Source organism: Equus przewalskii, chromosome 22 (assembly GCF_037783145.1).
Source record: "Equus przewalskii isolate Varuska chromosome 22, EquPr2, whole genome shotgun sequence".
Classification (NCBI taxonomy): Eukaryota; Metazoa; Chordata; class Mammalia; order Perissodactyla; family Equidae; genus Equus; species Equus przewalskii.
In genome coordinates, this window is record NC_091852.1 from 21223466 (window position 1) to 21236584 (window position 13119).

A 13119-nucleotide genomic window follows, 5' to 3' on the forward strand; every position below is an offset into this window, starting at 1 on the left:
ACTCCATGAAATAACAGGATAAGTCTCTATAGTATCTTTGAATAGATGCTCGTTTTTTTCCTCTGAAATTCCATTAGTCCTTCCATTTCTCAGGAAAGTTGCATTAAGAATGACATCATTACAAGCCCCCTCCATCTATCTTAAGAAGTGTTAGGTAATGCTTTCAGAGACTCGGCCTGTTAGAGAGAGTCGAGAGTCCTGTGTCTGGATAGTTATTAACCCAATTTTAAAAATATAAACTTTTTCATGCCCTCTTCCACCAGCTCTTTGTGTTTGTTTGTTTTGTGAGGAAGATTGGCCCTGAGCTAACATCTATTGCCAATCTTCCTCTTTTTGCTTGAGGAAGGTTAGCCCTGAGCTAACATCTGTGCCAGTCTTCCTTTATTTTGTATGTGAGACGCCGTCAGAGCATGGCCCGATGGTGGTGTGTAGGTCTGTGCCCAGGATCTGAACCTGTGAACCCCAGGCTACCAAAGTGGAGTGTGTGAACTTAACCACTGTGCCACCAGACCAGCTCTTTTACTGAAGCTCTTGCCTGTTGGCTTTTACGCCCATCATGCTGCCTGCCTCTGTATGACCTCAGTTGGGAAGTCCGGGCTTGTGTTTTAGATTAGTGAATCACACAAATGTAAGTTTCTGAGCCTGGAGCTAGAAAATCCTGCATATAGATTTGTGATTTGGGAAAATGAGGAAGGCGCTGGGCTGGTCCCAGCTGGAGACTGTGTCCAAACGGATGGCCCCTCTCTCTTCTGTGAGCCCCTTAAATGTATCGAACCCTTCCAGGTTCCAGGAAAAGGAACTGTTCTTAAAATTGGCTTTTTCTTACTATGTACCAATTTTAAAGGTCCTTGCTTTCCTTTACCTGATTTATATACATCGGTTTCTTTCAAACATTTTAGATCAAGACCCACAGTAAGAAATGTTTTATATTGTGATCCAGTATATATTTATACATACATATAAACACAAAATGAAAAGTTTCATAGAACAGTTCTTACCTATACTGTATACAGTAAATTCTCGTATTTCTATTCCATTTTATTCTATTCTGTTTCATTCCATTCATTTCCATACTATTCTTAAAAATATATATGTCGATTGCAACCCTCTGACCTATTTTTGGACCCACAAAAGGGTGGCGATGCTGCATTTTGTAAAACGTTATCTGGAGGAGTAAACTCTGTTCTGTCAGTACCGGGATGCGGATGGTCAAGACAACCAATTAAGCGACACAAGTTTTAAAAAATTAATTTGGGTTTTTTAAAATGTGGAAATATTCACATCTTAATTGTTTTTTAGTAAGGACGAACAAAATGGACCACTAATAAACACAATACTGCTATCAGACACAGTTTCCATCCTTAAAGTTCATACCAAGTTTACACACGCTTGTGAGTGATATGACTCCCTGTTCCGTGCTCTCTGAGGATTTCTGTTTTTCTCTGTGGTTCATCCTCTGGGCTGTTTTTTATGTTTTTAAAATCTATTCTGATATTAATCCAACCTGGAATTTAGCTTTTCTTCAATCCTTTTCGCAGAGCCCACCCACACAAGTTTGGTTTGCCTTTCATGTGTCACAGACTTACTGAAGCTTTGGGGTTTTAGACTTCAAACATCTTCGATGTGTCATTTCTTGAATGGTTTGTCCTCTCTGCCATGTTGCATGGGCATCCTCCTCCTGTCTTCTCTCTCCTTGTGTCCCCTCCCACCTCCTCTCTGGGGAGGAAGAGCATCCCTTCCGTCTGTGGGCAGACGGCTCTTATGCTCCCCAGCGTCTACGTGCTGACCCTCCAGCTCAGCACCTTCCCCCTGGCTCCTTGAAGGAGCCCACCCAGGCTTTGTGGGAATCCCTTATGAGGGCCTGAGTCCTTACAGGTCCAGTCTCCCTCTCTCTGTCTCCTTGTCTCTTTCTCCCTCTAGTGAGGAGAGGGCTTTCCATAGATTGAGCACCTAAGAGAAAGCAAGGTTAGGAAGAAGTTAGCGGAGAGAAGAATGACCCCCAGAGGACCAGAGGGACAGGCGGGGAAGGAAGTATTGTAGTCCTAGGGAATCGCCTGTGTCACGTGACTTAGCATGTGGCCTGTTGGTGTGCCGGTCATCTCTGAAAGCTGTGCATAATAGCAATCATTTCTAGCCTGTGTGTTTAAGAATAATTCCTTGCAGCTGTGAGGTGTGAACTCCCAGGGGATGAGCCAGGCATTTCAGGAGGTGAGTGGGCACTTGCAGGTGTGTGTGTGTGGGGGCGTCCCTGGCACAGGGAAGGTCTGTGGACCAGGAGGGCACACAGTGTGTGATTAGGAGAGCGTGGGGACAGGCATCCCATTCAGAGAGTTTGAAAAGAAGCTTTTATTACAACTAAAGAAGTCCTTTAATGAGGGCAAAAGTCATCCCCAACCCTCACTCTTAGCATCACCAGGAGACCAAGAATTTACCACAGCGTGTGATGCGCCCTGCCTTCTTCTTAAAAAAGCTTTCTGTTCGTAAAACCAAAGGCTTGTCCCAAATGCAACTTTCGCAGAGTTTAAGAGAGTGTGAGCCACGTGTCAGTGCCACGGGGATCTTCACGTTCTCCGTTTCACCGTCGGATTTTGCAGTTAGGAATTTGTCCTAACAGTCACTCTTCTCGTGAAGACAAGTCCCTTTCTTCTTCAGTTGTCATCCTGAGCAGCTGCGCCACGCTCAGTAAACAACTAGACAACAGTTTGGTCTTCAGGAATCTCTTTTCAGTCATTACCTAGATGGAGTGGCCAGTTCAGCGTAAGAACAGACTCTCTTCCTATCTGAAGCATTAATAGACAGATAACAGGTCATGAATAGTATTTAGGAATTCTTTTTAAAGGAAGTGGGTTCTAACATTTCTGTGTTTTGTTGAGATTTTATTGTTACTGTAAAAAAAGGTGACGGGTGTATATAAAGGAGAGCTGTGGTTCAGATTTATTGTGCTGTATGTTGTCAAACAGTTTAATAAAATAAAAACCCAAAGCCCTGAGGTTTTCCTCCGGGGTTAATACTAACACCGTGCACGTTCTCTGCCAGCCCAGCTCCTCTTTGCGGGTCATCCTCTGGTTCAGAGACTTGGGGTGAGTAATAAGACTATAAAACATGCCTCCTGCTTGCCAGCTACCACATGCTAATAATAATAGTAGGCATAATTCACCTGGAATCCTTTTTTTAGGTTTTACTTGGTTTGTTTGCTTAATTTAAAGGAGTGAAAAATAAAATCTTAAGAAACACGTCAGCATTGTGTAAAGGAAAAAGATTATATCTTTTTAGCAGAACTGAACCGTTCCTTTAATTTGTCTGTGACTTCTGTCCCTCCATGGAACTTTGCTATTTTAGCTGGAGGCGAGGGACTGAGCACAAGGGGGTAGTGTTAGGTTAGTTTAAAGCAACTTTTCTCAGTCTGGGCACTGTTGAAGTGTTGAGCTGGGTAATCCTTTGCTGTGGGGCTGTCCTGTGCATTGTAGGGTGTTTAGCAGCATCCCTGGGCCTCTACCCACTGGATGCCAGTAACATACCCCCTCCCTTAGTTGTCATAATCCAGTGTCTCTAGGCTTTGCCAAATGTCCCCTGGAGACAAACTGCCCCCAGCTGAGTACTACTGGTTTAAAGTAAAACGCGTTTCAAAGGTTTCCTTATTTACTCATCTTGTCTAAGCCAAAAGTAGTAGGACTGTGATTTTTTTGTTGTTGGAAGAGAGCAAAAAGTGATCTAGAATTTTAAATCGCATTCTGCCACGCCCTTTTCTGGACGAATCATAATTTGATGTTAACTTCATGTTTCAGAGGTTTCTTCAGGCACTTAGAAATACATAGAACCATCCTTCTTTCTTATGGTCAAGTTGTTACATGGAGGGTTATCTGCAGATTATTCTTCGAGTTGGATGTAGCTGGAGTGGTGGATGGCCTCTGTAAGTTCACCTTTTAAGAACCTCACGTGGAGTCTGACCTTTGCATCTCTTCTCTACCTGGAAGTCTTTTATAGCTCAGTGATCTTGGGGAAATTGAATGTGTAAGTTCAAATAACTCAATTCCTGTTTCTAAATAATCTTTGTTGCTTGGTGCTTTCTAAAAACACAGAAAAAGAATTAAGTGAAAAATAAACACATGCGTGGATTTGAAATTGTGTTTGTTTTCCTGTAAGCTTTAGTTAAAAGAAGGAAAAAAGAACTCCATAGTTGATCTGAATCTCTTTTCAAATAACGTACACGTTGGGATTGACAGCAGTTGACCTGTCTGTTTGTCAGACCTAACCTTTTGCATTTTTGAGTTAATCCTGGGCATGTTGGGATTTCGTACTTCTCGGGGTGTGGGAAGTATGTAGGCAGTTCTAGAATAGAACTAGAATAGAATCTATTCTAGAATAGAATAGAACTGGTTCTCAATCTTGGTGTCACAGTAAAATTACCTGGGGAGCTTTGAGAAAACTCAAGGCCTAGGGCACCTGCCAGCCTGGTGACATCAGATGCTCTAGGGGTGGAGCCCAGGCATCGGTGCTGGGTCCCCTCTTTCTATTTCAGTGGGAGTGAAGGTTGAGAGCCAGGGTGCATTTTTATAAATAAAATTTTATTAGAACACAGCCACGCCCATCCATTTACCAATAGTCTAGAGACCCTGTGGCTTGCAAAACCTAAAATATTTACTGTTTGGCTGTTGACAGAAAAAAGTTTGCTGACTCCTGCTCTAGACTCACAGTGAACATTTTTCAAATATTTTGAAAAGAGATTTATACAAAATTCATAGTAAGAGAAAAACCCGGCATTTTGCAGAGCCTGCAGGCTCCTATCCTCTGTTTTCTTGTACATGGGGAAAATTGAAAAGCATTTTCCTTGAAGAACTGACTCAAAGATATTGTCAAACAGGAAGGCGATGTGGCCAACTCAGCACCCAGAAGGGAGAGGCTCTGTCATTTATTTATTTTTATTTCTTTATTTTTCTTGTGCTTTTTCTCCCTAAATCCCCCCAGTACGTAGTTGTATATTTTTAGTTGTGGGTCCTTCTAGTTGTGGCATGTGGGATGCTGCCTCAGCGTGGCCAGATGAGCAGTGCCATGTCCACACCCAGGATGTGAACCAGCGAAACCCTGGGCCGCCGAAGTGGAGCGTGCGAACTTAACCACTTGGCCACAGGGCTGGCCCCATCTCTGTCATTTATATTATGGCGCTTCATACGTACTTAAATGTTCATGGCTTAGGCTGTATAATTGACTTGAGGGAAGACTATAGAGGCAGAAATGGCTCTTTAACGCAAAATATGTTTGAGTTTGTTGTTACTCTGCAGCAGTTCTAGATGGCGGAAGACTCCTGGAAAAAAGCTCCGGGGAATTTCATGTATAAAAAGAAAAACAATAAAATTTAAAAATGCTATTTACATCATTTCCACCATCCCTCAATTCAGATGGAAAGTGGATGGTTGTAAACAGTTGTTTAAAAGAGTTTTTTAGAAGGTCCACCTTTGGTCATGGGCCCCTGCAGGCACTAAGTATGAGAGACAGGATCATGTATCCTAGTTCCTTGTGACCAAAGCAAGGTTTGTGAGCCAGCAGAATCAGCGTCTCCTGGGAGCATGTCAGACTCTGGAGGCCCCACCCTAGACTTACTGAATCGGAATCTACTTTTTAACAGGATCCCTAGGCTATTTATAGGCACGTTCGGAGAGGCTGGAAAGCACTGATCTAATTGATAACTAGGCTCTGTGCAGTAAACTGAGCATTGATCACCGCTTCCCTCTTAAAGGCTTTCATGGCCCCTTAATGACCCTCCCAACTTGCACTCACTCATTAAGGCAGCCAGTTTTCCCCTTTGGCTATTTCTGGTATAGCTGGCTAGCCATCTTATTTAGTAAGGATTTATACGATGGTGCAAAATGAAAATTGGGTAATTAAGCTAGAAGAGATACCATTTTATGTGCTTCAGAAAAACAAACTAGAAAGGATAAAGGGAACTGCCAGATAAACTTCTCTTGAGAGGAAGTAATCAGGTGGGATGGAGTCTTCTTTGCTTCTGCAAGAATAATCCACGCATCAGAAGATAGTTGCGCTGGGAGCAGTTGGGAGGGTCAAAAATGAGCTCCTCAAATGAGCACGCGGAAATCAGGGACTTAGGCCTTTCCACCAAGCACTGCCAGAGTAGTCGAAGTACACTTAGGCCTGTATTATTTGGGATATTGTCCAAAATTTAGGTATTCATAGAAAATCTTGAATAAGCCCAGTACTTAATTTTCTCCTGCCAGGCTCTGTCAAGTTACTACTATTTTCTTTATCAGGTAGCCTTGTAAAGATTTGATTCAAAAACATGATTTCGAAATTATTCCTTAATCCTTGAGCAAAGTTCGTTTATCCTGAACAGTCCCTTAGATTGGCTTTTTAAAAAGAAAGTTTGTACCATCTAAATGTAGTTTTTCAAAGGCAGTATAAATAATCGAAGTCCAGCTGTTCTTACTGTGAAGATAGGATCACGTGTTTAAGGCTCAGAGTCTGTACCAGAGTCTGAGGAGAGAACAGAACAATTCTAGATGTTTGTGGAAGTAGCCAGGAAGGGCCGAGAAAGCAGAAATCAGGGCCCCTTCTCTGCTTTCAGGCCGCATCTCCTTAGCTTTGAGCGAGAGGTCAAGAAGCTGTGGGGACTGCTTCTTATGTAAAAGGTGCCCCACAATCCCAAAGGCAGGGTCTGATTGCCGGAAAAATGCATGACTGCTGAACGTCAGATGCCACTGCTGCTGGAGGGGCAGCATGTGCCTCCCTTCTGCCCTCTCTTCTGCCTTCCAGGCCTCACTCCGTGTCTTGTTCCAAAATCCACATCACCTGCAGAACCCTGATGACAGGAGAGCCCGGGACACAGAGATCCCAGATTCCCTTCCCTGCTGCAAGGAAAAGCATAGAAGGGGGTGGGGAGGAACGCCGAGTGACAGTATCCAGCATGGCATCACGCTGATGACAACAGCTTACCCCTGCCCTCACTCACAGTTTACATGTTGTTTGTTTTTTAAAATATTCTCTATATGAATGCTTAAGGTAACCAAGATAAGATGACAGTTTCACACATGAGAAAACACGTGAGGAAGTTAACTTGTCAAACAGGCTGCTCAGTGTTACAGCGGGTTACGTTGGCTCCTAAGCAGACCTGCTCCCTCTCTATGACTCTGTTCTCTTTAGTACTTATTAACTGAAAATCAAATGATCACCTGGAATTTTAGGGGTTCTTTAGAGGGGACCCCAAGGTAGAAAAGGCACCTTCAGAATGCACCTTCTAATATTTCTAGGACCAGTGCACTGGAGGGGCAGATTTGTGGTTGAGGATGCTTCCAACTTTAATAGGTTATCCTCTTAATTTAAAGAATTAGGCAATTCTTCTTTTTTTCTTTTTTGAGGAAGATTAGCGCTGAGCTAACATCCACTGTCAATCCTCCTCTTTTTGCTGAGGAAGACTGGTCCTCAGCTAACATCTGTGCCCATCTTCCTCTACTTTGTATGTGGAACGCCTGCCACAGCATGGCTTGATAAGTAATGTGTAGGTCCATGCCCAGGATCCAAACTGGCAAACCCAGGCTGCTAAAGTGGAGTGCGCAAACTTAACCGCTACACCACTGGGCTGGGCCCTAGGCAATTCTTTTTTTAAAAAATAAACTTATTTTTATTGAGATATAATTGACAAAACATTATATTAGTTTCAGGTATACAACAGAATGATTCATTATTTGTGTATATGGTGAAGTGATCACCACAGTAAGTCTAGTTAACATCCATCTCCACACATAGTTACAAACTTTTCTTTTCTTGTGATGAGACCTTTTAAGATCTACTTTCAGCAAATTTTAAATATGCAACACAGTAGTATTAACTATAGTCACCATGCTGTACATTACATTTCCAGGGCTTACTCATTTTGTAACTGGGGGTTTGTACCTTTAGGCTTCTTGTAATAATTATAAAATGCAACTTTGATCTCAATGTATTCTTTCTTTTTTCTTAAGCAGATGAAAAACTCCGAGAACCGTCACGCAATGAGTTCCCAGTACAGGATGCATTCTTACTACCCGCCTCCCTCCTACCTGGGCCAGAGCGTGTCCCAGATCTTCACTTTTGAGGAGGGCCCCTCTTACGCGGAAGCCAAAGCAACTGGTAGGTGTCTAGTTACACAGACTAGATCTGGGGTGGAGAGAGGATGAGCATCCAACACTGGGTCTCCAGCCCTCTCTAACGGCTTACTGGTTAGGAGCCGTTGGAAAGTTTATTGCTGTGTAAATCTTACATAAGTATTCTCTAAAGTGTTCAGTTATGGAATGGTTTTGCTTTGCCAGACTTTTCTCTTTTTTTTTTTTTTTTTTTTGAGGAAGATTAGCCCTGAGCTAACATGTGCTGCCAATTCTCCTTTTTTTTTTTTTTTTTTTGCTGAGGAGGACTGGCCCTAAGGTAACATCCGTGCCCATCTTCCTCTACCTTATATGTGGGACACCTACCACAGCATGGCGTGCCAAGCAGTGCCATGTTGGCACCCAGGATCTGAACTGGCAAACCCCAGGCCACCAAAGCGGAACGTGTATGCCTAACCCAGCCAGCCCCACTTTGCCAGATTTTTAATGTCATGTTTCTCTTTTCTGGATGCCCAGAGTCACAAGAATAAGATGAGAGACTCATCAGAAGCTAAAAGTATATTTTCTGGAGGATCAGTAAGAAACACAGGGGCATTTTAGATATGATTCAAGTCCTGATATTTTTGGTGAAGTGAATTTCTGTATATCGAATACTTGTTTTCCAAAATTTTCTCATTTTAAAATTGAATGTATATTCGTCTTTTGAGGAGGAAATAAAATAACATAATAAAACATTTTTGAATACAATAGGTCTCAGAGTTTGTGCAGTAGCAAATAACTCTGATATAATGCTTTAAAATAAAAAATGACTGTTTAATGAACCAAAGCACTTTGAAATATACAATTCCTCAACTTCGGGTTTAACCTTCTCCCCAACATTTATGCTGCAATGATAGGCAGGTCTTTTATGGCTGCTGTGTTTCCAGGCCCTGTTTTTAAGCTCTTTATATATAAGCATCATCTTTTTTTTTTTTTTTGAGGAAGATTAGCCCCGCGCTAACATCTTTGCCCATCTTCCTCTATTTTTTATATGTGGGATGCCTGCTATAGCATGGCTGGATAAGCAATGCGTAGGTCCCCACCTGGGATCTGAACTGGCAAACCCCGGGCCATCAAAGCGGAGCACGTGAACTTAGCCGCTGTGCCACCAGGCCGGCTGTATAAGCATCAAATTTTGATCTAGGAAAATGAGAAACACACAGTTGAGGCAGTAAGTGGAAATCAGAGCAATACTGAGTGACTTGGTGGAGAAAGTGACTACTAGAACTTACCCTGTACGAAATGAAAGAAGTTTGTTTTCTCAATAATTTGACTCTCTCTAGAGAACTTGTTTTCTTTGTAAAGGAAGTGTTAGAAAATGAGAATCAGAACCATGCTTTCATTTCCAAATTCAAAACAATGATGTCTAAAAAAGCTGGGCAAGTTATGCTTTATTTACTACACTAAAATAAAATAAAGGATTCCATTAATATGGAATATATAGGTCAAGGGAACTGATCAATTTGAACTGTAGAGAGACCGAAGTTACACGTTGTTGATTGCACTTTGACTTTTATTAATAATTACTTTTTGTCAGGAATGGACAAGCATAATTCTGTATTATAAATATTCATACCATGTAATGTATGCCCATATGGTCCTTCATTCATACTGCTTTTGATTCTGTATAGCTTTCTAGATGGTGTGTTCCTTAAGGACAGAGAACACATCTTACATACCTTCTTACCTGCTATGATGCCTTTTCCTTTTATTTATTATTTATTGGTTGAGTGAATGAATGAATGAATGAATGAGGTAGTATTTTCAAGTAAGCTTGTTCTGTAAGGAAACACATTGCTGAAAGGTCAGTATCCTAACTCATTGTTTGTCTGATGGAGCCAGCGCACAATTTAGAGAATGAAACAGTTAAAGAAACGTTTGTTCATATAAAAAATTAGGAAAGAAACCTGCTTTCAGGAAGGAATTCCCTGAGTTTCTTGCTCCAGGAATAATGGACTATTTTTAGAAGCACTGGCATTCTTGAGACAAAGGTGTAAATTCAGAGAAGGGCAGTAAGACCAACAGATAAGAGGAAATTTATTAGAGCAGAGAGGAACGAATTTGGAGAGCAGCAGTAGGCATTTGAATTTATAGCAGAAAAGGAAAAGACTCAGAAGGAAAGAGGTTACAGTCTGGGAAAGAGGAGACAGCGGCACCAGTGTTCCTAGGGAAAGACTGGGTGACTAACAGCTAGGATTTCTTAAAACTTTTCTGGCGATGTGTACGTTGGAAAGTGTGGTGTCAGGAGACCTCAGGCCTAACCTTGTGGTACCCCTCTAACTCACTGACAATTCATTAGGAGGGTCAAGCCTCAGGCATAAGCAGGTAGCTAGGAAGAAGTACAGTGAAATCTCAGTGATGCCTACTTGGGAATTGTCATGCAGGAGGAGAGTATGAATTAGTAGAAAATCCAAATCTTAGGTAATTTTTAAAAGAAATGTGGCTTTCTGACTTCCAAATATTTGTTATTTGAGGCTTCTGCATTGCAAGAAATTTTTATAGAGCAGATTGGGAAGGGAAGAGGAAAGAGAAAGTTGTGTTCGGGGTCAACGAGAACACCCCAGGATCATCTCATGGGGCGTTGGATCCTCAGTTTTATTATCAGGATTGACACAAGTGAGGACGACTTTGGGGCAAGTTAGGCCCTTCTGATAAGTGGGGCCGTGGCAGGGTGCAGCGGTGGGCATGGGACATCAGTGTTTTCATTTGTGAGAAGGTGACAAAGGCTGGCTGATAACCATTTATCAGTTACATTCATCAGTTTTATCAAATTTGAGTTGAAGTCCTTTGGTTGGTTGTGTTAATAAATAAGTTATGATTTGCAAATAGTGTATCAGTTATTCTAAGTGAGGACTTCCAAGTAATTGGAGAAACTTTTCAGTAGGTTTAACGTTTTCTTTAAAGTCTTAGCTATAAATTTGTCCATTAAATCCATTTTTCTTTAGTTTCCTTAAGGATAAGCTTAACCTCTCTTTACCATCTAAAGAAATGAGTCCAAGTTCAAGATTTTCCTCTGGTTTTGCTGAAGATTGCAACATGAAAATAGAATGTAGGGGGGAAAGAATTACAGGGCAAGGTTTTCTTTTGCCGTGTTGCTACTATTTAATTTTTTCTTTGTAAAAAGGCTAGGAGCCATGCCCTCTCCTTTCCGTATCCTGAAAAGTGTTAGGACGGAGATCAGAAGGATGGCAGGGCCCAGTGATGGAGGACTTGGTCAGCCATTGCCAGCACTTCGGCTTTTATTTCAAGCGAGATGGGAAGTCATTGGAGGGTTTCCAGCAAAGGAGTGACGTGTTTGTCCCTTTGGTTTTTAAAATTCCTCTGGTTATGGTTTAAGGATAGCCTGTAGAGATGCGAGGTGAAAGCAGGGAGGCCAGTTACAAGGCAATTACAGTAATAATTGCAAAAGACGGGGGCCGGCCCTGGTGGCTTAGTGGTTAAGTTCACGCGCTCCGCTTTGGCGGCCCAGCATTTCGCCGGTTCAGATCCTGGGCGTGGACATGGCACCACTTGTCAGGCCATGTTGAGGCATTGTCCCACATACCACAACTAGAAGGATCCACAACTAAGAAATATACAACTATGTGTCGGGGGGATCTGGGGAGAAAAAGCAAAAACAAAAACAAAAAAAAAGATTGGCAACATTTGTTAGCTCAGGTGCCAATCTTAAAAAAAATAATAATAATTGCAAAAGATGACAGTGGCTTAGTCAGGGTGGGAGTACGGTAGCGATGACAAGTGGTTGAATTCTAGATATATTTTGAAGATAGAACCAGTAAGATTTGCAGACAGATTTGTGATGTGCCAGAAACAGAAGAGTGAAGGATGATGCCGTAATTTTTTACCTAAGTAGAAGGTTGGAGTTTCCATTTATTGAGGTAAAGAAGACCATGGGAAAAACAGGTTTGTGGGAATTCAGAGTTTAGTTTTGCACATGTTAAGTTGGAAATGTTCATGAGTCGTCCAAGTGGATCGTCAAGTATGGATTGGATGTATGATGTCTGAGGTTGAGGGGAGATACCCCTGCTGGAAATAAAAACTTGAGAGTTCAGTGCACAGATGTTATTTGAAGTTAATATGATGAGATTGCTTGGAGAAGTGAGTGTGGATGGAGAGGAATAAAGGACTGAGCATTGAGCCCTGGGGCCTCCAGTGTTGAGAGGTCTGGCACACGATGGGGACCAGCCAAGGAGAAAGTAGTAAGGAGCAGATGAGCTAGGAGGAAAACTGAGGGTGAATGTTGTCTTTGAAGCCAAGTAACGACAGTGTTTCCATGAATAGCCAAATAATGCTGATAGGTCAAGTGAGTTGAGGGCTGCAATTGACCATTGGCTGTTGCAAGGTAGAAATGATCAATGACCTTGACCAGGGGCCACTGTGGTGGGGAGGTGGGAACCACTGCCTGACTGTACACTCAGGAGCGTGTGGGAGAGAAGACTGGGGCTGTGAGTACAGACAGTTCTTCAAGGAGTTTTGCTGACATGGGGCCGTACTGGAGGGGGAGGTGAGTTCAAGGAAGGTCCTTTTCCCCTTTTTGTGAAGAAGGGAGATATTATAATAGGTTTATTTGCTGACGGGAGTGATCCACTAGAGAGAAAATGAGCTAGTGCAAGGTATGTGTGGGGGCACAACTGTTGGGGACAAGGCAGTGTCCCTGAATAAGCAAGTATGGGATGGGATCCAGGGCAGTGGTCCCTAGGGTGGGGGCTGCGGACTGGTGTGGGTCTGAGGATGTTTTGTCATTGATCTAAGAAGAGATAAGGGAATTAAGAGTAAACAAAAACTTCATTGCAACTTGTTAGAGCAATTTTATGTCTGTTAAATCTAATAAAAAAAATTGGGGCTTGGATTTTTTGGCTTTTTACTTTTTTTATTAAAGTAAAATCCACCTAACATAAAGTTATCCATTAACCATTTTAAAGTGTACAACTCGGTGGCATTTAGTGCATTCACAATGTTGGGCAACCATCCCCTCTATCTAGGTCCAAGG

The 13119-nt window shown here is 42.2% G+C and overlaps 1 protein-coding gene across 2 annotated transcripts in view; it reads left to right on the top strand.

The window, feature by feature from the left end:
* DMRT1 (doublesex and mab-3 related transcription factor 1) overlaps positions 1–13119 on the top strand; it is a 102497-nt gene that overhangs the window by 51967 nt on the left and 37411 nt on the right. Inside the window, exon 4 of one of the 2 annotated variants that reach the window (XM_070589686.1) lies at positions 7974–8118. In XM_070589686.1, the coding sequence (XP_070445787.1) occupies positions 7974–8118 (145 nt within the window). Of the gene's footprint in view, positions 1–7970; positions 8119–13119 lie in introns of both variants that reach the window. The other variant, XM_070589685.1, reaches the window with a different exon arrangement.